We start from the raw sequence: 26187 nt of genomic DNA, 5'->3' as shown, positions 1-26187 counted from the left end.
AGGCCATTGGGCATGCTCATTTCACACCCTGAAGATGCCCACTGATTTGAAACTATGAACATGGAGAAGGAAAATTACCTAAGTAAGGCAATCTGAGATTAAATTGAATGGAAAACTGACTCTGAATGAGCAGTGATCTTTCTATGGTGTTTGGTGGGCTTTGGATTGGGCGCGTGAAATCACAAGGAGAGTAGAAGTGTTTTTTCTGCCCATCTTTTCAGCTGTGGATGGGCAGCGGTGTGAGCTCGGTAGTGTGCCCAGTAGGCACTGGGACGGCAGAGTTTGCTCTTCTTGCACAGCTTTTGTGCATTGCTGTTGGACCACTCCATTGTCCCCAGCACATACCCATAGCTCTTTACCCACTGGCAGTGGCCAAAATGAGACCAATTTTTGTTTGCCTCTTGCCTTTACAGCACCAATGACTACTTTAAGTTGGTGGTGCTGTTGGCAGCACTGTTTTATTTGTATTTTCTTTTGCTCTTTTGTGTTTTGTCTTTCTCGAGTTTTTCCTAATGTGGTATCTATGTGCAAACATATGCATCTGACGAAGGCAAAAGAGATTTATTGCATTTTTGCTAATAAAGAGGAAAGGGGAAATTGCCTACATAATGGAGCAGGAGATTCAGTTTTAACTATGTCATTTCTCTCGTCTCCATAGTACTGAATACACAAATACATAATCTACCTTCTCCTTCAAAGATATCAGCGTACAATTAAACCGCACAAAGCTTGACAACCTGTCGTCAAGTTGTTTAAGCAGTTGTTTTGGAACCTGACAGACAAATTTATAAACAAAACGTAGAGCACCAGATTGTGGGATGAGGCAGCATCATCACGTGGCTTCCTCATTACCTCAAAATTTGGAAAACAAAAAAAGTAGAGGAATACTTCTTTTTTTTCCTTGAATAAATAACAGTTTAATTACATTATAGAAATAAAATATGATATGGTAGTAGTACACTGGAAATCTTACAGAAATACTATTCTGCTACTGGTAGGTAAATGGTCAAAGCTACTTTTCATGACAATCTGAACAGTACTTGTGTACAAACTATTATACAGGTTGCTAATGAAAAATATTGCAGCAGTTGCGAGGATGTTACCAGCTCAAACAAACATCTAATGATACAATATTCTTCTAAGAGGAAGTAATCATGTTAGATTTACAGACAATAAAGAGTTAAGTTCTCCACTTTGAAACACTGGAAATAAAAAGCTCAGGTAGCCCCATTTCTTTACCTTATATTATCACAAGGAAATATTTTCTTTTCACTATGAGACAGCATCCCAAGAGACCTTGTAAACAGTTTATTCAAAGGTAGTATTTGAGATGTCACAGCAACTTCGACAATTGCCCTCCTCTACAATTACAGACTTTTTAGGCCACTGCTTGTACAGATGACTTTTTTTTCCCACTTATTTACATACATTCAGCCCAGGAACAGCAGGCAAAATGTGCTGTCTATCTTGCAACAGACACACTAAAATTTTCATCCAGAGACCAGTGCAAGAAAACGCGGATATCGATTGCACAGCGTCGCGGAGATTATATTATACAAATATACAAACAAGACTGTTGAGAATCTAACTCTGCACGCATGTGACACGGATGATCTTCTTACAGCTACACGACACTTGGAGTTTGCAGGTACACATAATGGTGACTATCGCTGGTTGGGTGGTGACAGTGTGGGTGGCTGTGGAGCACAGGTTGGCTGCGCTATCGCTAGGTGAAGGCAGTCAGCTGCAAATGGGGAACTGCTAGAGCTGAAGGTGAAGTACAGCTTATCTTGGAATGGCAGCAGGTTTTGCTAATGAATTGGCCGTCCTATTCCATGTGCAACTTGTAGGCGAATGGTTGCCACCTCTTGAATAAATGGTTCTAAGTGAACCGACACAGTTCCCAGAGCTTTAGAAAAACTCATTATGCAAATGAAGATCCTGATGATAGACGGTAACGTTTCACAGGATGCTATTTCTTATTCTATCAGTAAGCACCAAATTAAGTGCCAAGACAGCCCCATTGTCCCATGATTTATCACATAAAATTTAGAACTCAAATGCACAACTAAAGTCCACAAAGTTTGCATTTAATTCACAAGAAGACAGTTTCAAAAATGGCTCTTAAAATACCTTTACATTTTAAGTGGGATTCCCCCATCCTCTCCAAGAGGATTGCTTTAGGAAGGACTACCTCTAGGTACGAGAAAGACCTGCCTTGGCCTACTCAGGGGAGGGATGTCCTGTCCCACCACTCAGGTCATCTGCAGGGAGGGAGGTGGAAGAGAATAACCCCATATCTTTTGCTGCCCAGTACCTCTTCTGAGGAGATCTCTGCAAGGTGTCATCACACGCAGCATCTTTGCACCTTGAATTCGCAGCCACTTCTGCCACCAAAGAGCTGCCAGCTAAGTTCAGCTTGGCATTTTGTGCTACCAGCTACTCTGCCTGCTCTACCACATCCAAACGCCACGGAGACATGCCAGCAACCTCAAGGCTACCACCCTGCTCTCCTTCCCTATGCAACCCCGCTGCAGGACAGCAGCGCTGCTGGCCCAGTGTCACTGAGGGAGTCACCCCACCTGTGGCATGCACCAGGCAGCTAGCGGCCTAGGCCCCACTCACAGCCATTTTGTCAGAAAGCAGCTAGGAGAGGCGTGAGGAAACAGTCCAAAAAATGAAGGCAGCAGAGAACAGGACACAGTACCTTCAATGTTAGACAATATCCATGCCTTAAAGACTAGCAACATCCTCCTTGTGGAAATCCCAGCTTGCAAAAACAATCCCACTACAGTGCAGAGTCTCCATTTTCATGAGTAACTTCACCTTCCTCAAAGCTGATGAAATCACACCTTGTCCTCTGTATCCTACTTTCACAGCAAGAATCACCTCATTTCACACAATCAGATTTGAATACGTAAGGATTGAAACAGTTCTTTATTTCTGGTGTCCTCCATTTCCAGGAACACCCTCACAGCCACTCCAGTGGTAGTGCTGGCTCACACCCGGATCTGCCTCGTTGCACCTCATTCTCAAGCACAGCTGGAAGGTTGTTTTCTCTAGCACATGGATACCCCCCTCAGTGTTGGATCTGTATGTTTGTAATACGGTACTTTCATCAGTAATCATCTGGAAGAACTCAATTTTAGAAACAGAATTTGTGTGCAAAGCGTGCAACAAGAAATATAGCTTACATTTGGTCATAGTATCCTATCTTAGTTATGCTACCATGACTCACACTTAGTATACTTACATACACACACGCACACGTACACACACATAGATATTTATTTATATACACGCTCACACAATAAGAAAATGCCTAAATCTGACAATACTTCCTCCTCTTTGAGTGAAGGCTGGAGTCCAGCATCTCAGGCTCTGAATTGGCTTAAACCTGGGATACAGGAATGCGACACACTTCAAGTATACATCGACAGCACAGTGATTACATTGCACGTGGAGCCGGACACATGCTGTCTTCAGTAGTCCAGCACCAGCACGTGACTCAAGGAGCCAAAATCTGGGACCTTCGCTTCAGTGTTCGTATTCACACAACACCCGAGAGGAGGGAGATAGTCTGTACAACAGTAAATGTCCTTCTGTATAAACGCAGCGGTATTTAAAAGTCTGAACCAGTGCATTCCTCTCTTATATTCCTCCTCTATTCCTCTCTTGCTGTTATTCTCATATGCATGTGAAAATAAAAGGCAGTAGGGAAGTAATTTTAGTAAAAGAACACGAAGCCTCTCCCCTAAGTCCACAGAAGACCACTAGAAGTGTAAAATTTCCAAAATAGCTCATAGGAATTCTTCAAATACAGTAAGTGTTTTCAATGGGGTTTACATATCACATTTCACATTATTTCCACATAAATCTACCTTATCACTTTGTTTAATCAGACAAATATCAATAACACATAATAAAACAGCATACAATTCACAGGACACAACACATTTTACAAAATTTCTAAAACTCAGCACTGCCGCTTTTGGAAAAAATCAAAAACTCCTGTTACTTACAGACGTGAAATACATTTCACATTGAGATGGACAGCATGATTACAAGGCTTTTTCTTATTGAATGGTATTGTTTTAGGATGCATTAGTTTTCAATTAGGTTTCACAATTTTTCTTCACGCCCCTAAAAGGAACTTTTGCTAGCTTGGTGTTTTTTCTGTGCTCTTTCAGGAAACTTGCTATTATTCAGTAAATGCTTTTGGAGGAAAAAAAAAACCACAACTTTTGAAAATTTAGTTTGGATCCCTAATTGTAAAACTCGAAGAACTGGCTGATGGTAATGCTCTTAACACAACCATTGCTTAGCTTACAATGACAAACCAAAAAGATATTACAGGAGGGTACAAACACGTTAAGCCACGGGTTTGGTTTTCTTTGTTGTTGAATTATTATTTTTTTAACTAACTCCTTTTCTCACAACGCTGAGAAGTCTCTGACTTACAACGCTTCAGCAGTCGTGTCTGTGGAGACAGACATGGTCACTTTGGCAATCTTAACTGTGCTCTTAATGCAGCTCTCAGCAGCCCTGTGCACATTCCCTGCATTGTTGGCGTGTTTGTGCTGGCAGTCAGACTCCATGCTGTTATCCAGAGGCTGTGCAGTCCCTTCGCAGGTGGGGAACATGCTCCGGAAGGCATGTCGCAAGTCCTTGCTCCTCAGAGCATAGATGATGGGATTCACTGTTGAATTCAGCAGACAGAGCATGCTACAGAAGGCAAAGACAGTCTTGATGAGCTTGTTCATTTTCCCAAAGACATCGTACACCATTATGGCGAGGAGAGGGCCCCAGCATATGATTAAAACGACTAGAATAAGGACCAATGTTTTGGCTAACCTGATGTCCATACGAGTTTGATCAGGTCTAGTGATCTGTACTTTACCATCCTCCGTACTCTGAATGATTATGCTTTTCTGCGTGCCACGCTGAATCATGCGAACAGCGTGGCTGTGCGCCTTCCATAGTATGTACATATAGGCATAGACAATGAATAGCAAGAGGACGCTGGTGACCCCGATCCAGAACATCAGGTACGTCTCGTCGATGAGAGGGAATATGTCTGAACACACAGAGTTGAGCTTTTTGCAGTTCCAGCCAAGCAGTGGAAGAACAGCTATTACAATGGCGATGGTCCACATCACACAAAATGCAACGACAGCCTTTGGTCGGGTTACAATCCTTTTGTAAGCAAGCGGCCTGTGTATAGATATGTACCGATCTATTGCCGTGAGAAAAAGGCTACCTACGGAGGCGGTGAAGGAGGCTGTAACTCCACCCAGCTTGAACAAGAAGACATTAGGGCTGTCCTTCCGGTGGAAAACATGGAAATCAACAAAACTGTAGACAAAAATCACGCTGCCCAGGAGGTCAGCCACAGCTAGGCTGCCAATGAAATGGTAAGAGGGCCTACACCGCAGGCTTCGGGAGTGGAGGATGACACACAGGACCAGGAGGTTCTCTAGGACTGTGAAGGTGCCCAGGGTGAGTGACAGCACGGCGATGGCCAGCTGCTGGCTGGGGTTCAGGATCATAAAGCACTCCATATCCATGAAGTTCTCCCCACACTGTATGTTCTCCTCATTTTCCTTAAACGTGGACAAGGACTTGTTGTAAAACTCTGTGATATTGATCTGGTCTGAGGGAATAATGCTTAGCAGGGGATCATCTCCTGCAGTCATTTTTTCTTGGAAAGGATCACCCCTGAAGGAGGAGAGAGGGAACTTCTGGGGGTAGTATCCCAGCTTGGATGCCATGTCGCCTTTCATGTCTTCGTACTGGATATCGTTGGAGCCCACGTAAAGGAGATCTGTCGTAATTGTTCGGAAAGTTGTATCTGCAAGGCCATCTAGGATTGACTTCATAACCTCAGTCTTGTTGGTTTCAAAGAGACTCGGGGGATGGAAAAAGACATCTGAGGAAATCCTAGAAGGGGAAAAGATCAAACTTTGTTAAGATAAACAGGGAGACAAACTCCACAAACAACTTAGCTGAACTGTGTCAAACAAAACAACCTTCCTCTTGTATTCAGTTCAGCTCTAGCCTTTGCCACTTGCAGGAGTCAGAATGACTTGAGCACTCAGAAAGAAATCACCCGGATTTCACTGAAACTGAATTACCCTAGAAGTGGCGCAAAAAACTGGAAGTACAGAGAACTGAGTATTCTACAGAAAGGTAATTTTCATTTCTCATCAAAACGTTCTGAGCTACTCCACCAGAAAGATATTTTTCTCTAGATCTGAACTTAGCTTCTGATTGCTAAGTGCCTTGCAGACCAATACTCTTTGGGCTTGCTTCATTTAGATAATACCAAGTGCCACTGCAGGAACAGCATTAAACTGAATCATCACCTTTATTGCTTTCCTTCCAAAAGGCACCAAGGGTTTTGAAAACCTGACAATGCAGAGAGAACAGAGAAGGAGCCACGCACTCTGAATTTCATGGTTCACCCAGTATGCCTGCATATTCACACAATTCTGTTACAGTAATTTGAGGTCTACTAAGATCTTGAGATTTTTATTGAAAATTGATCGGCATCTATATTACTTTTTTTCTATAAATGCAAAACCTGGATAAAGTTTCGGTATTCAATTCCTAACTTCTGCTAGCAAACCAACATAACTAGGATGCTTGGACTACAAGGGAAGTGGGTGTTTACCTAGCTCTCTCCACAATTTCAGGAAAAATAAGCAGCACTGCTAACTCAGCAGGTGTAACAGTGACTCATTCTGTCTGGATCAGAAGCCTCCATCAGTAGAGTTCACACTCACTTAGAAAAATATGATGCAAGGTTTGGCAGCAGAGCGAAGCTGTGGCCAAAACTCCAGGTGAGGGGGACCCAGGAACCGCTGCTCCCGTCAGAAACGCGGCAACATAGCTCTTCTAATTGTGGACACCCTTGAAGACATTCAGTTCTCTCAGAAATGGGGAACAGCAGTGCCAGGTGCCCAGGGAGCCATCGGTCTCTGAGTTGATGGCTCGAGGCTGATGATTTGTGCAGGATGTAGTTCCTTGTCATGGTACCCTTGGGAGAGCATGCATATCAGCATCTGAGCATCACCTGTACATCAACATGTAAGACAGGTCTCACAGCTCTTTTTATGCTGTGCTCCTTTATGTAACTTTGTCCACACAACACTCCCTGAATATGCACTGAACACCTGCTTTAGGTCCCCTTCCATTGCCAGAGCGGCAGTCAGTTAATGCAAAGAGCTAGAATCATTGTTTCAGCTATTCTGCATCTGCTATGGGGCACCAGATGATTACATCAGCAGCAGTAACAAAAGCAAACTTTTTCATGCTTTTAGAATGGAGGAAATTGTCTGAGACACTCAAGAAATCCCTGATGCCAAACACAGGCTTGTGCTGACCTAACCTCTTCGTCTTACACAACTGACAATAAATGTCCAGAAAGGCCACCAGAGATTAACTACCAAAATCAAGAGTACTTACTGATCACAACTCTGAAGGAGTAAACCTCCCAAGTAAGCCTACCCAAGTTTTTCCATATAAACTGATAGAAAGACGGGCAGTAGTTTGGAACAAGATCATCTTTAAGGTCCCTTCCAACCTACACCATTCTATGATTCTACAATTCTACAGTAACACTTAAAAGAGGAGAAACCATGAGGATTTCCAAAAGAAGCTGAGATCATTTGGTGGCTGAGATATTTATAGTGTGCGTTGACTTGGTATCTGAACAACTGAGACTTCTTCCATAGTTCATTAATAGAATGTTTCCCATTCTATTCAGTAGGCCTAGACACATAGCACTACAGGAAGTATATGAACCCTCACTTTCAGAAGATACTGCAACGACAGTGCAGCTTACAAGAAGAGCTACAAGCAAGCCAGGATGCACAGGACAGTCCCATATGCAACACAGATACTCACTGTGTCAGCTTTTGCAGACACTGTTGGTCCGCAAGTAAAAAAATAATTATCAGATAAGCTTGAAATATATTAAAGACTTAAAATTCTGAGGGTTTGATTAGTGCGGGAGGGAAATGCCGCCGAAGTGCACATTAAAAAATGAACAGCAATAATCTAACACGTAAGGTATTTTTCTTCCAGAAGGTGCCTTACAGCTGTTCCTGGTAGATTTCGAAGATTGTATGTGTTGCAAAAATGACCCTTCTGTCAAGTGTGCATTGGGTGAAATCTGGCAACTTTGGGCTTGGCATTATAACACCAGTTTAAAACAGGAGCGAAACCCAAGTTGTTCTATTAGCATGCAGAGATGGCTGTGGTACTCAGTTACTTTGCCTTATTTCTGTCAGAAGATAGACAACCATTTTAATAAATACAGCCACAGCCCCATGTCGAGAAGATTATGTTTGAGTAAAGCTTTGAAAATCGTATGCAACCAAACACTTCTGCCAGACAGACAAACAAATTGTTAGGAGGCAGCTAGTCCCTGCTGAAGGCACGTTAAGTATATGTCCTCATCAGAAGGTGCCAGCCGTGCTACAACCCCTACCTCTGTTTGAAATACAAATGAAAGAACAAGGATTTCTCTGTGCTCTTTTAGAGGTGTCAGTGAGCTATGTGACAATATCACTATGCATGCATATGCTATGCTAACAACGTGGTTAATGGGATCAGGAGAAGCAAGTCTTACTCTGAATTTCAATGATTTTTTTTCTCTGTATTTTTATATTCAGATTACTACAGTAATTTCTAGCTTATTGTCTCTGCAAAGAGTTTTCTTTGAGAGTACTTGAGAGTTCATTAGTGGTGCAGTTTAGGCTTTGGGGGATGCAGCTGACATTAATTTTGTTGTTGTTTGCTGCTGGGAATATCATAATTGGAAATTTCTAGCAGTATGCCTGCACGCACCTATTCAAGCAGCAGTTGATTTTTATTAAAGTTGCAGTAAAACAGCCCTTCACGTGATCTGGAATTGTACTTCACTGGCATTTAGTACATCTTAATTTAGATGCTGGCTTGTCCCAGTATAAACTATAATACCGAAATGCACTGAAGCAATGTTTTCCATGGCTGCCTATTGAAGACAAGGCTGGACTTCAGCATCAGGGCTACCAGAAGTGTCCAGTTCGGGGTCTGAGGTGATGCACGGATTGACAAAAACCAAAAAGTTGGTCCCTTTGTTCGGTGAGGTGGGAAGGCTGGCGTCACACAACGTCAGCGCTGAGCTCCGCTGTCTGCAGGCACAGATGGGCACCTGGCGGGCACGGCCCGTGAGCGCGGGGCACCCCATTGGAACGGTCAGAAGCCACGTGGCCAGTTCTTCCCGGTTTGTTTCAATTCAGCCCAAACCAATGACCTGAGACCTGCAAACATCGCTCCTGGGAGCCCTGCGGCTTCTTACAGTCTCCCTCACAGATGAGGGTCCCTCATGTCAATCCTTCCCTTTGGAGGGAGGTGCCAGGAGAGGGCTCTATGCTGCAGCTAAGCCCAGAGCCTGGTGAGGGAAAGCCCTCCTGCCCAGCCAGGAGCCGCCTCTTCCTGCTGAGGTTTCGAGTCCCTGAAGCTCTCAGTTTGCTCCCTTCCCTAGATGACCTCTACAACTTTGCTTATTTTAAAATGGCTTTTAAAAGAACAGAAATGGTGATTAAAGATGAGTAAGAGCTCTCGCCGATGCCGGCACTCAAAACTGTCAGTGTATTTATGTGAGTGTATGCAGCAACTTGCAGTAAGTAATGAATTCTGATGATGGATCATGATTTAAAAAAAGATAAAAACCTCAAGTGTCTCTTATCCTGAAGAATAAAACCAGAAAGCCAGTAGCTGCACACCACTTCAGACGGTGCCACTTCTCCCCTAAACCTGGGGCAGTTGGCTGGCACTGCCAGACCGGCTGTGCAAAGTGGCTGCCACTAGATGGAGCGGCTTTTATGAACACATCGGCAAGCTGTGTTCAGACCTGGATTTAACTTCATCTGCCCTGTACTTCCAGTCTGCTTTGCCAGGGTCCAAACATACTAAACATCAGCTGAGAGCTGAAGACACTCTCAACTTTGTAAGTCTCCACACCTCATATCTGAAGAACGGGTGAAGGCAGGGGCAAATCTTACCACTGCCCTCTGCTGCGTGGTTATGCACAGCCTAGCAGAATGCCTGGGTGCTAGCAGAGTACCAAGACCCCTCAGATAAAATCTAAATCAAGTAATATGTAAAAGGCTGGGAAACCATCTCGGACAACAGGGAGAATTCTAACTCCTCTTGATTTCTGGTTAGTCACAGGACCAGTTCACACAGGGAACAAGAAGGTGACTTTCTTAAAATGCTGTGATATATTTTCTCCTGCTGTTTTGGGAGAGAAGGAGAGCTGGGAAGCTTTAGCAGTTATCTAAAGAAGGGTAGAACTTATTATAATTTTCAAAAGAGGATGATTGATAGAGCAATTTTAATAGCCTGAATAGAAACAGTGAACATTTGACGTTCTTCCTCAGAAAGTAATTACGAGCAATACAGTGATTATACCGATAACTGAAAAAGTGCTGATATGAAAAGAAAAGGAATCAAAACAAGAAAGGGAAATCCACAATCAAACCCTTCTAGTTTCTATTTTAAAATATTTTGATCTCCATACTTATACATTTCTTCTACGATACCGACAGCTAATTAAGAACGAGCTAAAGGACAAGTAGGTATAATTGAAACAGTTTTGAATGCACAAAGATACGCAAATGCTTTCTCCTTGCTCCCACGTGGTAAGGCTTGCAAGTCCTTCAGAGGAGAGCTGTTTCTCCTGACACGTCTGCACAGTGCCGAGCATGCTGGGACTCCAACCGCACCAGGTCCAGAAATACTGCCTCAGGAGAAAGAGCAGTAATTTATAACCATGTGCAGTCAGCTGAAAACATGTGCGAGAACTGAGATCTACTACAGTAACAGTTGGCCTCCAGGAATTAAAACTGTCCTATAAAATGAAAATTTATATGGCTAATAATTACCTTATCCCATACGGTGATGAGGAATACTGCTTCGACGACAGGACGAGGTTTCTATGCCTTAGAGAAAGAAACTGAGCCTGAGAAATGTTGCTCTAAGACTCTGTAACACCAAACAAGAAAAAAAAATGTTGGGGAGAACAGGAGAGCCATGTTACTCCTTTCCTATTTATTGTTTTACTACTTCATCTCCAATACTGGGCAACTTCTAGGCTACAAATGGCAAATATACTGTCACTCCTAATTCAGGAACACTTGCACCCCCTTCAGTGGGAATTTTCTCTGAGTGAGGAGTCAGGATAAAGCACGGAAGCCAGGACAGCACCCCTCTTAGGCTCCTATCTCCTTACAGCAACACTCTGCCAGCTATGGGGTAATAGCTGCACACAAGTGCTGAACCCAATTTAGTTCTTATGCTGACAGATATCTCTTGTAAGTTGAATATTAATTAGCCAGAAATCACAGCTACCCAGTTATTTATGCTCATTAATACTCCATTTGCACTCTAGCAGGATGGGGGCTGGATTGTTCTAATTTGGGGGCAAACAGTTTGAAGGACAAAAACCAAACAACTGGGGAAGAAAAAAAAGAAAAAACCCCAAAGCATTATCTCGTGATGGACAATGTTTTTAGAAGAAAATATCACTTCCTCCCTCTTTAGTTGTGTTGGTGAGGTGTGTATCTAGGCCTTGTGGGCACAAAGGAAAGAGGTCATGTCTCATCTCCCACTCAGCCAGGGCACACAGAGCCACCTCAGAGCAGAGGGGCTGAAGCCCTTCTGAAGCAGGGATGAAGTTCTGCCCTGTTTGGAGCAGAAGAGCTAAACTTTGCTCTGGGGCGACCTGAGCAAGCATGATGGCAAACTCTGCTCTGCCGGCCCTCTCTGAACTGTTTGAGTTGTTCCACTTTGTACCAAGAGTTAAACAACCAGAAATACAGGCACTGACTGATATTCCAGCATGCCTGGCAGGTGGGAAGCACAGATTGGAGCCCTCTGTCACCAAGGATCACAACTGGTGTCTCAACTCACACAGCTGCAGGGGAAAGAGTGGGGACAACTGCCCCACCTGGCCATGAAAACCTTTCAAAGCTCTAATTTTGCTCCAAACCTCTCCGCCTGAGAAACACAATTGTTCTGGACAAAGGAAAGTACTGAGAGGGGATGACCAGTCTGCATTAATGGTGGCACAGCCACCCAGTCTGCCTGTCCTCCAGGGTCAAGGAGGGGACGCAAAGCTTGTTGTCCTAAGATAACAAAAACAGGGTGTGAAATAGGATTTCAGGACCTTTCATAGTTCATATATATATTACAAGTATTTAAAGACAGGGTTTGTGGAGACAACGAATAGGCTGCTGAAGTATGGCTCATATGAAATGGAAACAGCGGAGCTCCAGTTGTGGGACCAACTTCCCAATAAAAGAGAAATAGCAGGTAGTAAGAATAGTTTGATACAGTGCAACAGAATAGACATTTGAAAGAAAACAGGTGAAAACTCATCAAGTTGGTCAGTTTTGAACTCTCAAACTTTTTTTTTTTTTTAAACAAGAGAATTTATCCTGGATTTCAATATTCCAGCAAAAATGACTTCACTCCCTGAATCTTTTCTCACCGTTCTCTAATGTCAAAAGGTGCAGACACTTAGTACTGCTGGGCAGAATCGACATAAATGCCACATGGGGACAGAGAAGCCCAGCAAGGTGCAAAAGAGATGGGGACTGAACGCTCAATTTCCTGGAAATACCGAGAAGAGACATCAGCTCAGCACACGAGATGTAGCTGAAGAGAGAGAAGCAGTTGCAAAGAGCAGAGCAGGGCATCAAGGACACAGCTTCCACTGGATGCTAAACACCAAAGGTCCCCAGAAGGACCTGGTGTCTGGAGCATGAAAGTGGGGGAGAAACACACTTACTAGCAGAAAGAACGAGCTAAGCACTCCAAAAAAAACAGCTTCCATATAACATAACAGCCGGAGCAGAAGAAATAAGGTCAAGAATTTGTAGCGATAGAAAATATTAGTGAGCTTTATTAAAAGAGTACGGATTAGAACTAGAAAGGCAGGAAAAAAACATCAGGCTCCAGGGAGAAATCTTAATAAACCACACAGAGTGCATGACTGCTTTCCTCCTTCCCCCTGTGAGAAACTGGCAGAAACAAGTTTTAATCAAAGTCTTCACCAGACAGCAAAGATGCTGAAAGCTGAGGTAGCAGTGGTTAAATGGTTGGTGTGATCTGGGCTGCGATGAAAGGGGAAAGGATGTCTCCAAGTGAGATGGGAGCAAACCAGGGAAATGTAAGAGAAGAAGACAAGGAGCCCCTGGGATGAAGATTTTGGGGAAGGAGAATAATTGACTTTGTGATCAACTTAGGGAAAGCAGTTTGGGTGAAGAAGAAAACTCAGGAGAGAAAACCTCCCTGATCTGAGCTCAGAGTATTTCAGAGATGCCTCCACAAGCTGAAGGATATAGCCAGTGGGATTTTCAGATCTCATCCTAAAGAAAGAACAGACTCAACTGCTCTGCAGGCAACAGCTTTCTCTGTTGAAAGCCCATTTTTGATTTGTATTCGAAGGGTAAGGGAAGATGCAAAGAGCTCTGAGAAGCCATCTTATGCCAGGTCACCAAGAGGGTACGGACAGACACAAGGCACTGAGCCGGGGACAGCCGGCAGAGACCAACAGCCCATGTGGGCAGGCACATGAAGAAATAGCAAGCTCCTTAGGAAAATGAAGCATAGGATCCACACCTCAGAGGTAAAAAAACAGGCAGGATGTTAAAACCGAAGGACCATACCATGGACAAACACATCGAAAAGAAAAACGGAATGCAGGGTTCACAGATGATGACACAAATCTAGTGCCGAGGAGGACAGCAGCACATTGCAAAGCAGTGCTCCTTCTACTCCAGTCCTCAGGAGGCTACTCCTCCCAAAAACTGCTGTCAGGCCACCAAGCACAGGCAGCCCTCAGATGCATGCTGGGACAGAAAGGCCTCTGGTTAAGTGTGATGTCCCACACCACTGGCACAAGTAAAGGCCAGAACTACACACTGCGATGAAAAACATAATGTGTTCTTTCATTTCTGGAGCTGTCTGGACTTTCATAAAATTTAAATAAGCTCAGATAACTCTCTTCATAGCTACAATCCAAATATAATGATATTCAAATATACTGTCTTCACGTACACAAACAACTTGTGAAATTATTTGCCAGCATATTAAGCCACTACACCAGATTGCTTGGCAATGGTGTATGTCTTTGAAACATGCAGATGCTTTTCTTTTAAAAATAAAAGAGAAGGAGAGAAAAAGAGAAGTGAGAAAGAATTACAGTAGGATGTGATATCAAAGAAACCCGACCAACAAAATGCAGAGACCCCAACCAGTATTTTATTGTATCTGGAGAAATGGTTAAAAGATATCAAGGGACATTATTAATTTCTATTTGTGTCTGTGTATATATACATACATATGCCTAAGCTTGCGGACAGATGCACACAAATATGTACATGCCTAGAAGAACAACTATGCGAAGTCTCACAAACCCTGCAGTAGCGTTTGTCACATAGAAACTCTGCCTCGTGGTGCCAGAGGACAACAGACAAGCTAGAGGTGTGGGTACAAAATTACAGGCATGATAACTGCTGAATGTCATTCTGAATTCCCCCATACGCAGCCTTCCTGGGGAAAAATGATCATCTAAAATTAGCACATCTATCACTGAGATCCTGTAAAAATTACTTTGCAAGTGCATATACGCATGGGTATCTATGTACACACTCCAAATCCACTGAACATAATTTTCCAGGCATGGGCACAGACTGGAATCCAGCACTGCACTGTGGTAAACAGGGGCAGAAATGGGCGAAAATAATGAATTCTCAGAGCAGCGAGCACATTTCACATGTCTGCCAGGAAGGGAAGGTAGAAGCCCCAAACCCCCCGAAGTACAAACTTTGAAAGCTTTCCTAAAATGCAAGATATGAAAATTATTCCAGCGAGGGCTGAAATGGAATTTGCAGTACTCCCTAACGAACTGCTGCTGCTCAGTACTTTGTAGTGAGTAAGCACGCCTTCCCGAGAAGAATATACAACTGCCATAAAAAAAGGTTAACGCAGGATGAAGTAAAATGGGATGCCATCCAGCCTTGATCTACACAAACAAGACAACATCTGAAGCACACAAAGCAGCCCGTTCCACCAGCTGAAGTATAATGAGTGACACCTTATTAGCTGACACAGGAGTGGAATAGCTGCTTTATCTGTAATCTGGACGTGGGCAGCTCCATCACAAACGGATGCACCCGCTGAAGAGAGGCATTAAACATAATGCCCCTGTACGAGGCACGCATGTCGCAACGAAATGTGGTCCAAAACCTTATGCTGCAAACCAGACCATTTTTCATGGGTAACAATGGCACCTTCAGGAAAAAAGAGAAGTTCTTTCTAATGAGCAATTGATTTATAAGTCATTACAACCATTTCAAAAGGACAGGTCATTGCTGGTTTCGGTGAGCATTAACAAAGCCACGCACTTTCCCTGAGCCAGAGTTCTGGGTGCATTCTGATCCCACCAACAGCAATTAGACGTGCACATTCCGCAGCGGCACAGCAGCACGAGAGAAATGGAGACATAAAGAGCAACGCTGAGAAGACAGGTTGTCACGTTCTTAACTTTGCATTAATAACAAATGCTGTTGCTGTCTATTCTGGCACATTTGCAAGCTTGCTTTTAAGTACAAGGGGCTGGCATGCATTTCCACTATAGATAGGAAAACAAGAGCAGCCTTGTTATGATTAAAAGGGTCTATTTCCCTCTGCCTTCTGTCTTCTCTGTCCATCTGCACAGCTGCTTTGAACTTGGCCAAATCCCAGTGCTAGGGTCGCCTGCAGTACGTATTTTAAATCAGCAGAAGACTGTGAGAATTTGCTGCTACCAAGGAGAAAAACCTCCAAATTCTCACGTAAGTGGTTGATGAGTAGTTTTGGAGAACGTTCATCAGTGCAGATAGCCCAACCTTTTTGGGAAATCGCAGCAAAACTATCTAAAACCATTTACTGTTTCATGAGGAGAATGAGATAAAGCCAACGCAGACATCTGTAAAGAGAAATCACTGTTGACAAAATGAATTCTGCAGATGCCGATAGCTGACGGCACAGCTGGAGAGAGGTCACCAAGTTTACACACGAGAAGCTAAAGTGATTCCTCTTCCAAAACACACAAATAGAGAAATCAGGTTAGTGGAAGCACTGCATGAAACTTCCCTGTGGAACTGGGAACGGTGATCTGTTTGCAGAATTTTGGGGTGATGCTAAGCAAATACAGAGGTTTAGGCTCTCCCCTGCCTTTAGCCTCCTCACCTACCTCCATCCACCAGAGAGGAGAACCACCCGAGCTCTCCCTCTCTAGCACGTAACACTTTCAGCACCAAATTCTCAGTGGAACCACAGTGTGCCGGCACTTGGGGATGACCACATGGAGGGATGGAAGTCAGAAATGACCGGAAAAAAAAGTTATTCCCTTTGTAAACTTCTGTTGCCCAATCAGAAACCTGCGAACACAGAAACACTTGCGTTGGCCATGAGGTGCCATTCCTTCAGCAGAGCATAAAGACTCCTAATGGTGTCTTTTATGCAACGCAGCTAACACCATTCACCTAAGAACAACAGGCAGGATGAAAGGCACCCACAGGCTCATCCCTATAATGCCAAAAACCCACTTCCCCTCCCACCTGGAGTTCTGCAGGTATCTCCATTTAATTACCATGGGTTTCCGTGTTACTGACTGGCTGGTGGGATAAATTCACAGCAAATAACCCATTTCTTTCCCTTGCCAACTTTTCCCCCTCAGCAATAGATGCCTGCTGGCTCAACCCAACAATTACAGCTTTTATCGGCTCTGTTTTAAAATGCTTTTATTCAAATGGTTGTGCCTCTCATTCCGAAGAGCAGCGGATAATAAAGCAAAGATGTTCCTGGTTGCTACCAGACTAATTTTAACCTCAAGCAAATCAGGATTACACATTCTTCTTCTAAACTGTTTAAGGACGTTATACTCATTTCTTTTACAGTTGATTTAATAAACTCTGCCTGCATAACAAATATCTCTACTACAATCACACGTTTTTTTTTCTCCTTTCCTGAGAAGAGAAAACCTGCGCTAGCAATGGGTACAAGGTGTCATCTGGGAAGAATTAATTAGGAATTCCCAAGTAATTTTTTCTGTGCTGTACGTATTGCTGTTCAATACTGTATCACACAGCACCCGATCCTTCTCATGATCCCGATCCGTGTGAACAGCAATGCCACCCCCAGCTGAGAATGCCATATTCCTTTAAGGAAAGGTGAACAATAACAATGAAAACAAGAGGATACATATAAGGAAATAAGAAACATTGCCACACCTTTAGCAGGTTAAAAAAGCCACGCTATGTTGCATTTTTTGTTGTTTTTTTTTAAACTTGTAGATACTCAAGAAGGAGTGTTTTGCTACCTGTCTCCGTGTTACATTCCTCCCTTTTTCTTCAGAAAGAAGACGCCGAAACTGTTACTGTGATCATTTACCGGCACACAGAAAATAGCACGATAATTTTAGCAATAAGAAAAAACTCCGGACCTCATCATCTGACACCATTTTACTTAATCAAACTGCAATCACGGCAACGAGCTCTCTCCTGCCAGCGCTCGGTACATACCTCATCCAGGGGTGCTCCCAACGGAGGGGTGCAGACGTCTTTGGAACAAAAAGATGCCCATGTAACAGAAACCCCTCCAGTCACTCCGAACGGTATCGGACCAAATGAAGGTTTCACATGACAAACCCCGCGTGAAGTTTACAGCGCTCGCTCCCTTCCTGCTGCTCCCCCCCCCACACACACACACACCTCCTCCCCACCTCCGAACGTCAGACAAAACCCAGCCAGAGCCCGGCGCCGGGGCGTTCTGCAGCCGGTGCCACAGCTCAGCGGAGCAGCGCTGCCCACAGCATCACGAGCCGCCGCTATCTATCCCGGCCGCGGCGGAGTGCGGAGGGACGCGAGCGGAGAGCGGGGCCGAACGGAGCGCCGAGCCGGGACGAGAGAAGCTCCTGGGTCAGCGCAGCCCCAGCGAGAGCCCGGAGCCGCCGGGGCACGGCCGCCCGTCCGCCGGCACCTCGCCCCCGCCCGCCTCCGCCTCGGTTCTCCTGAGCCTCCCGATCCCCGGGGCCGTGCCCTGGGCACAGCCCTCAGCCCCGCGGCCGCTCCGCCGTCGGGGCGGGCGGCGTCACCCGGCGCTAACAAACTTCGCGGGGCGCCGGCCCCCCGGCCCCGTCCGCCCCGCGCCCTCCTTACCCTCCGCACGGCACCGGCCGCGTCCCCCGCCCGCTCCGGCCGCGCCGACCCCCGGCAGGGAGCGGGAGCGCCGCCCCGCCCGGGCACCCCGGCACTGGGGAGCGCCGAGGAGGCGGTGCCGGCGAGGGGAAGGAGGAGGTGGGAGACGTCTCCCCCCGGCTGCCTCCCCTTCCCTCCCCTCGGCGCCTCCTCTTCGACCGCCGCCGTGCTCGCTCGCTCGCCCGGCTCAAGCGGCTCCGCCGCCCCTCCGCCGCGGGCCGCCCCAGGCCGCCGCCCCCGGACCTCCTCCGCCGCCTCCGCCCGCCGCCTCGGCGCGGGGAGGCAGCACGAGCCGCTGGGCGCCCGCCGCAGCGTCCCCCCCGCCTTTCGCCCCGCTCCGGTCCCATTTATGAAGCCCGGCTCCCATCACGTGTTAATGTGCCTTTTGTCCTGGCCCTGGCAGCCGCGGAGGCGCTCCGCACGCACGGGCAGCGCCGGGGGAGCGAGGCGGCGGCCAAACTTCGCCCCGCCGCCCGGGGGTGGGCGAGTGGGCGGCGGGACGGGGAGCGGCGCCTCGCCGCCCGGCCGTGCCTCGCGCCCCGCCCGCCTGCTCCCCCGCCACCGAGAAGCTCTATGTTATCGATAACGATTCGCCCCGTCGTGCCGCGCTCCGCCGCGACTCCCCGCCGGCAGCACCAGCCGGGCCGGGGCGGGGGGGCATTGCGCGGGCCGCCGCGAGGGCGGCCCGCGCCTCCCCGCCGTCAGGGCGCTCCGGGCAGAGAGCCGGGCGTCCCGCGGGGCAACCGCACCTCCCGGCGCGGCGTGGGGGCATTGGGGCAGACTTCCTGCCCGGCCCCGGGGGCGCGGGAGCGGCTGCACGCGAAGGTGGGATGGCCTGGGCTCCATCATGAATCTTGGAGGCGCTTCGGCCACTGCCACCTTTGACCGGCACTCTCTCTCCTTGTGCTGGGTGTGCTGGTTGCCGGCGCTGAATTTTGCGGTCATTTATTTGCCTTTTCCCTGTTATCCCCGAGGCGGACTGTCCTGCCTTTGGTATACATGTGCTGCCACGACAGCCATCATGGGGGCAGCCAGAGGTATCACAGAATCCCTCAGGTGAGGGCTGGGATGGCTCTGAGGCGCAAGGACAGCAGGCGCAACTGAAGGGCTGGGGCCGATCCCAAAGCCAGTTCTTAACGAGTATAATAGCCAGCTGGCTTTGCTCAGTGTGCTTCTCCCTCTGCAGTGTCATAAATATGGATTTGTCTTCACATGTATTAATACAGAAACATGATAAATATTTATCATTTTACATAGTGTCTAAAGACATTAACTGGTCCACCCACATCTGCCTGCGGCGGAGGAACGCTCTTCTCCATTGCTGGGAGAAGAAGACAGATGGAGCTACGCTCTCCCTGGCTGGGACCATGGAGATAGGGTAGTGGTGTTTCGGGTGCTCAGCCTGAGAGGTGCCAGCTCTCAGAACACCATCACCCCAGGAGGTTTCCGCAGTCAGGCCCAGGGCTGAGCCATTCAGGGCCCTGGGGAAGCAGGCCGAGGAGTGTGGACCCATTGCCGAGCTGTTCCTCGCACCTGGTTCCATACTGACTGCTCGATCATAATTATTGCCTACATTTTTCCCCGCCGCCAGCTCTTCTTGAAGGTAATCGTTAAATTAGAAAAAAAGGAAATTTTTTCAAGTGGCGTTCCTGTGAGAAAAGTGAAGAAGAAAAAAGGCTAACTCATTTGTGCCCAACTCAAGCTTCTGATATTAGTCAGGCTGCTTGGTAATTCAAAAGTGCTGGTGTGTAAAAGGAACTTCATTTAACGCTGCAGTAAAAGCAGAGCAGATTTTTCTTTCCCTTTCCGTTTCAGAAGGTACCGACTTCTCCTCCTCAGAGGACTAAGAGTTTTCAAGTGATTCTTTCTTTGAAAGAGGCTGCCACTTCTGCCTTCCCTGTGAACCTACTGGGTTAAGCTTCTCCTCCGCATCCACGAGGGAGGGACACATCTCCTCACACAGGCAAGTCACATCCAGCGGACGTCACTGGACAGAAATCAGCGAATTTCGGGGCGTGCATTGCTTCCTGCTCATCCCGCCTCCACCTCCGGGCCTTGTTAGAAGATCCCCATCCTGAACTGGGATTTACGCCAGCCTCGGGGCACTCCTTTCTGTTGCTTCTAAACTCAGAAGGCAGAGAGGGAAGTAAGTTGCGGTGCTGAGAGATGCAACCGTGCCTACACACTAAGATTCTTTCCCCTAAAATCCCCCACAGTTGCTACTGCCAGTTCAGTCCCCAGGCGCAGCCGTGCTGTGGAAGGCGGAATGTGCTGAGATGCAGCCAGGGGTGACTCAGGCACCATGTTCCCAGCTTTCTTGGGGCGTCCCCTGCCCCCTCGTGCCTTGCGCTCATCCAGGATCTTGCTTCTAAGGCAGCAGTTTGCCAAAGGGAAGGTTGCTGCGATCCTGCGGCACCTGTTCCTGGTGGAGCTGGTTGGAAAACCTCGGAACAGCTTTCCATTGGAAAATACAGCCCTGTCAAAATCAAACCACTCTGCAAACTTGTGTTGGTTTCACTGAAAATGTCATTTAAAAAAGAGAAAGTGATGGAGGGATGTTCCAACAGTGTGGGAACATCTCGTTTTGACATTTCCAAGCTAAATGTTTCAATTTCTTCTTTCAAAATGAGTTTTGGTTTCAAAATATTTCATTTGATATTATATATTATGAAATAATACAAAATTTGAAAACTTGAATAACATGTTTCCATTGAGCTGTAATTAATTTTCCTCACAATGTTCTTGAGGCAGAGAATTACCACAATCCTAATTCAGAGCGAAGTTTTAAATCCCAAACACCTAGGAAAAGAAAGATTCCTGAATCTGTGGGGCTCCCAGCCATGTGAACTCCATGTGGAGTTCCAGAATATGTACATGCCCACCTTTTTAGAGCATGCAGTTATGAAAGAATTTAAGCCTTGTTACCAGCTGAAAGAAAATAATTCCGTAATAGTGATGAGGTCTGAAGAAAGAGATGGGCATGGAGTTAAGCTATAGGGAACCTGCTTTAGCAGGAGGGTTGGACTCCATGGTCTCCAGAGGTCCCTTCCAAGCCCAACGATTCTGATACTGAGAGCAGAGTTCTTACTTTTCACTCGGTTGCTCCCATTTAGCATATGCCAAAGCAGAATGTTGGTCAGATATCTGCTGGCTGCCCACAGTGCTACTGCAGCTGTGACTTCCTTCAATTCTTGTTTCAGAAAGAAGAGGAATGAGGGTAACGCATGAGGTAATCCAGATGCTCCTGCGCTCTTCCTAAACAACACATCACCAATTTGTGCTCCTCCAGCCTTTTTTTTTTTCCCAAAATATTTGTGTTTCATATTTTTAGAGAAAATAAACATTGTTGATCACTTTATGAATGTTGTATTCCAGTAGCAAAGCATTTTATTTATCCATTTGGTTTGATCAGATGTGCCTAATCAGTGAGCCTGAAGATTTACTTAGCAAAAATCCATATAATGATCAGGTGAGATGGTTCAGTGGTCTCATAAAGATCACATGCATCCTGGTTTTGTAGACTTGAGTTCTGTGGCTGCTTGCAAGACTTCCCCATCTCTCCTGGTCAAGAGTCTTTCCTGCTGCCGCCTCATGCGATAAGCTTGGAGGTTTTGCTCCTTTTTATCACCATCTGTGGTACATACAAAGAACATACAAGACATAAAGGATTTCCCAAGAGGCATTTGGAAGTACACTGTCTTCTAACGCTCTCATTCCTGTCCTGTTCACAAACAAATGGTTTTTCCCAAGGTTTATGTGGCAATTTCTTAACTCATTTAGAAATGAGAGAAAAGATTTGCGCTTATGTCAGGTTCCTAATTTAGAAGATTGTCTGCATGTTTCAAAGCCTTATCTTTATTTGTCTGGCTTAGGGGACTTTGCTGCTATGATCCCACCGAGAATGAAGGGTGCACACAACCTCTTCCATGGTTTCACAGCCATAAAATCTCTGGAAAAGGTCGAAGAGGGTCACCAGCAGTTCTGCTTCTGCTTATCCTGAGGGCCATGATAGAAATTACTATCAAAACAAGACCTTAAATCCTGAGCATTTCCCACTCTGGCTTCCTCTCCCTAACAGACAGAGCTGGGAGCCTGAACATCTCCACTGATCAGGCCCTGCTGTAGCAGATAGAAGTGTCTCGTGGGAACATGATTTTTCAGCTTTTTGACATTTTTCTCTACCAAACAGACCAGGTTAGGTCGGGACCCAGAAACTGATCAAACTGATTTCTCTGTTCTTTTTTTTCAGCATTACTGAACACCCACAGCTTTCACTGGCCCTTGGAGCTCAGCCCCTCAGAAGGTTCTGCTGTTCGTCTTCCTGTGCTGAGGAGGATAACGGTATCTCACTTCTCTCGCCACTGTCAGGCTTTTCTATTTCAGTGATATGTTTATCGAGGCTGGAACTGTCTCTCAGTAGTAGTTTAAGCATCTATTAAAGCCACAGTCCTGGCGATGACCTGCAGGCACTGTCGCGCTGCAAATAATAACAATAAAAACCCAAATGTTATTGCCCAGAAGTAGCTTTACTGCCATCAAAGCAAATAATGAAAAAACCCCAAACACTCAGAGAATGATAGAATCCATGAAAGCGAGTGGGTTACCTGGGGGCTTTGCTAATTATCCAGCTCCATGTGCAGTCAGACGTTGGTCCCTTGTGCAAGGTCGAGCTGACAGCAGGCAGTCCCTGCTCATGTCACAGGCGAGGATGGCAGTGTTCCTGCTCGGGGCTTTCCCCACAGCATGCTTCAGCCTGTTGCTCAGCTGGCCCTGCCCCTTCCCCAAATGTGACCTTGGCTTTTCGACGCAGCCAGCTGGTGAGAATGAGCAATGTGGCGCTGGTTTTTGTGATGCAGATGTCCGCCAGCGAGGAACAGACCGAGACCACCAACTCTTCTCACCCAGGAAAACGAACAGCTATCATATGGAAATGACTTTGCGTCACTACTGCCCCTGAATCAAATTAAAACTGGTGATGCAGGTATTCAAGTCTCTGTCCCATCATTAACTACCCCCTGAAGCTCTCCAGTTCCCCAAATATTATTCTCTTCTGCTTCTTGCTTTGTCCTTTTAGGTTGGAGTTGAGCAATGACAAAACAATTTAGCCCTGTTCTGTGTAATTTAGGTTATGAACTCAATGAGTTAGGAAGATGAGAGAGACATGTAACACAGTTAAGAATGCATATGTTTTTTGTAAAAAAAAGTCTTAACCTATTACTGACAGTAGTGTTAATAGCCCTATCAAACAGAATGCGCTTGAGCTCAATCTTTTGCCGTATTGATTTTTGGTATTGTTTTGCCTATTGTGTTGTGGGTAGCACTGCAGGGCACTAACAAGGTTTTTTCCTTTGCTCTGAAGGCAGTGATGCTGTGCTGTGTCATGTTCCTTCCACCAGCTGTGGAGAAATGAGAACAGTCAGAAGACTGGTGCAAAACCTCTGCTTTGAAACAAAGACTTGCCCTGATCTGGGGTGAGGAGTTGCTTTCCTGACATCTGTTGCCTGACACACACTTGCTTATGCTTGAGAAAGGACCCTCAGAAATTGTGCCCCCCTCCTTCCTTTCTCTCTCAGCCAGCTCCAGCAGGCTGGAAGGAAGCTTCTGTGCTCTGTGTGAGGCCTCAACATGGTGACTGTGGCTGGAGCAGCACTGTATGGCTTCTGCAACTCCAGTGGTCTCTGTGCTGCAAACTACTCATCTCTATGTGCTCTGCTTAATGCAGTTTCAGATCGACTCACTCTGGATATTAGGGAAAATTCTTCTGAGGAAGAGTGGTGGGATGTTGGCACAGGCTGCCCAGGGAGGTGCTGGAGTCACTGTCCCTGGAGGTGTTCAAGAATTGTATGGATGTGGCACTGAGGGACATGGTTTGTGGCATGGTGGGGGTGGGTCAACAATTGGACTAGGTGATCTTGGAGGTCTTTTCCAACCTTAATGATCCTGTGATTCTATGATACTCTCCAGAGCAAATGGCAGCAGTCTTGTGAGCTTTGGGATCCCAATTTGGGAGTCTCTTGTGCAGAGGTTGAATCTTCATCTAGAGCTCCGGGTGAGAGTCTGTGAGCTGCTCCACTAATGATGCATCAACTTTGAGCACCTACTACAGCATTTGTGCCTGTTCCTTGGGAATTAAAAGCTGGCTGAGGCACATCAACTTCATTTCATTACGTGAAAATTACAAAGCACTACTCTAGGTAGAAAAAGGAAGTTACCAGGGAATGTTACTCCTCATGCTGTGTTAGAGGGGATGGGCCTCTTTGACCTTGGGGATGCTGCCTTTGAACCTTATTTTTTGTATTTTTCTGACACAAAGGAAATCACTGCTGCTCCTAAGTGATCTTTCAATGCAGAGAAACACCCTCATTAGTTTTTTTTTTCCCACCTTCTCACCTTCTTTCATTAAACCGTACTCTTTACAGTCCCAGCTGAACAGCAGGGAACATTATGAGCTGACTGAAAAGCATTTTCCTTTGTTAACATGTTTTTTCATCATCAAGCAATAGAACAGTAATGAGGACACAGATCATCTTTTCATTATAAGTATGCATAGCAAAGTACAAAAAGAAAAAAAAAGTGGGTCCCCAAAATAAATAAGTCAACAACATAGCTGTGTGGAGAAGGGAAGAAATTGAGAGAAACAAGATGACAAAGCTTTGCCTTGTGTTCTACCTTTGCTAGTATACAGAGGCATCAAAGTCAGGAAAGTCTCCAAGAGATGTTGGGTGCTCTGAGTGTTGCATTTAATGGAAATAGGCATAGATTGTATCTGCAGCTTCTATGCAATGCAAATCGATATCATTCATCAGTATGGCAAAAGGAACCAACAAATAAACAAACAAAACCCAACTGAAAACACCGCCTAAGATGACTCTGAAATAGATTGGCTCTTTCATGGAAATATACAGATTTGTTTTCCCTCTTGACTTTTGTTCACATTTTCCTTGTTCCTGCTAGATACAAAAACAACCCCTCCTGTCAGCTTTTAAATAGGAACGGTATATACCAGCATACACGTTCAGTTCCAGAAAACAGAAACAATTACGAATCTGGATGAGGGCTGCACATTTCCTAGCTCAGGTTCCCTACACGATGGAACTGTGTGGAGGAGGCACTGCTTCTGTGTGCGTGTGCTTGTACGGTGCTTAATAAGGAGAGGCCGCTATTGGAGAATGGAGGGAGAGCTCAACTGCCCCCGTAACCATAAAACCCAGCTGGGAAAAGGATCCATAGCACTCTCTGATGGAGCCATGTCCCTGGGAACCCTGCAGTGTGTGTGCTTTAGGCTTTCTGTAGCCTCCCCCTCCAAGGCTGGGTGTCTCAGCAGTGTGGTGGCAGAAGGAAACGCAGCGAGCCTGGATGAGCTGCTCCACGGCACTTCAGCAGAAGCGTGCAGAGATTCTGAAGGAGTAAGAAACACAATCTTCCACCTCTTCTTTTGCGCCAAGCTGCACCACAGTCTGGTCCCCAGCAGACAGCCTGGCTGTTTTTTTTCACCTCTGCCAGCTCCTCAGTGCCTTTTTTTCCACCATTATTACGATTATTGTGGCTACATTTGCTCATATGATCAAACTTGCTAATGCTATCCATCCGTTCCCCTGTGCAAATTATTCATTGTAGTGTCACTAGCCTCAGCGTAAAATGTACATTTGCGTGCTTGTTTTCATTTAATAAAACCCTTTGGTCACGGAAGTACTGTCCGCCCAGGTTGTATTATTTCAGAATATACAGCTTAAATCTCATGGCATCTTTGTGACTGAGAGGCCACCCAGCATTTTCAGGCCTGCAAAATGGAGCCAGGAGGAGGTTTGCAAATGGTGGGTTTTGACTCCAAACCCCAAATGGCAAAGCTGAAGCCTGCTCATCCTTTTCTCTGCTGCAACAAGGGGGAATT

General features: G+C 46.0%; 1 protein-coding gene across 5 annotated transcripts; it reads right to left on the bottom strand.

Annotated features, from left to right (window-relative positions):
- On the bottom strand, positions 543-18482 carry CNR1 (cannabinoid receptor 1). Of its 5 annotated transcripts, XM_021392422.1 has the most exons (4): positions 17622-18216; positions 16292-16478; positions 10935-11034; positions 543-10789 (listed from the first exon to the last, which is right to left on the bottom strand). In XM_021392422.1, the coding sequence occupies exon 4, from the start codon at positions 5877-5879 to the stop codon at positions 4458-4460; it is 1422 nt and encodes a 473-aa protein (XP_021248097.1). In that variant the 5' UTR covers positions 5880-10789; positions 10935-11034; positions 16292-16478; positions 17622-18216; the 3' UTR covers positions 543-4457. The 5 variants fall into 5 exon arrangements, with proteins under 5 accessions (XP_021248097.1, XP_021248096.1, XP_021248099.1 ...); XM_021392421.1 differs by having other exon boundaries at positions 16292-18216; XM_021392424.1 differs by lacking the exons at positions 10935-11034; positions 16292-16478; positions 17622-18216 and adding an exon at positions 18258-18482 and having other exon boundaries at positions 543-5940.

This window comes from Numida meleagris, chromosome 3 (assembly GCF_002078875.1).
Source record: "Numida meleagris isolate 19003 breed g44 Domestic line chromosome 3, NumMel1.0, whole genome shotgun sequence".
In the NCBI taxonomy this organism is placed as follows: Eukaryota; Metazoa; Chordata; class Aves; order Galliformes; family Numididae; genus Numida; species Numida meleagris.
The sequence above is the reverse complement of the archived record's forward strand: the minus strand, read 5'-3'. Positions and strand labels throughout refer to the sequence as shown.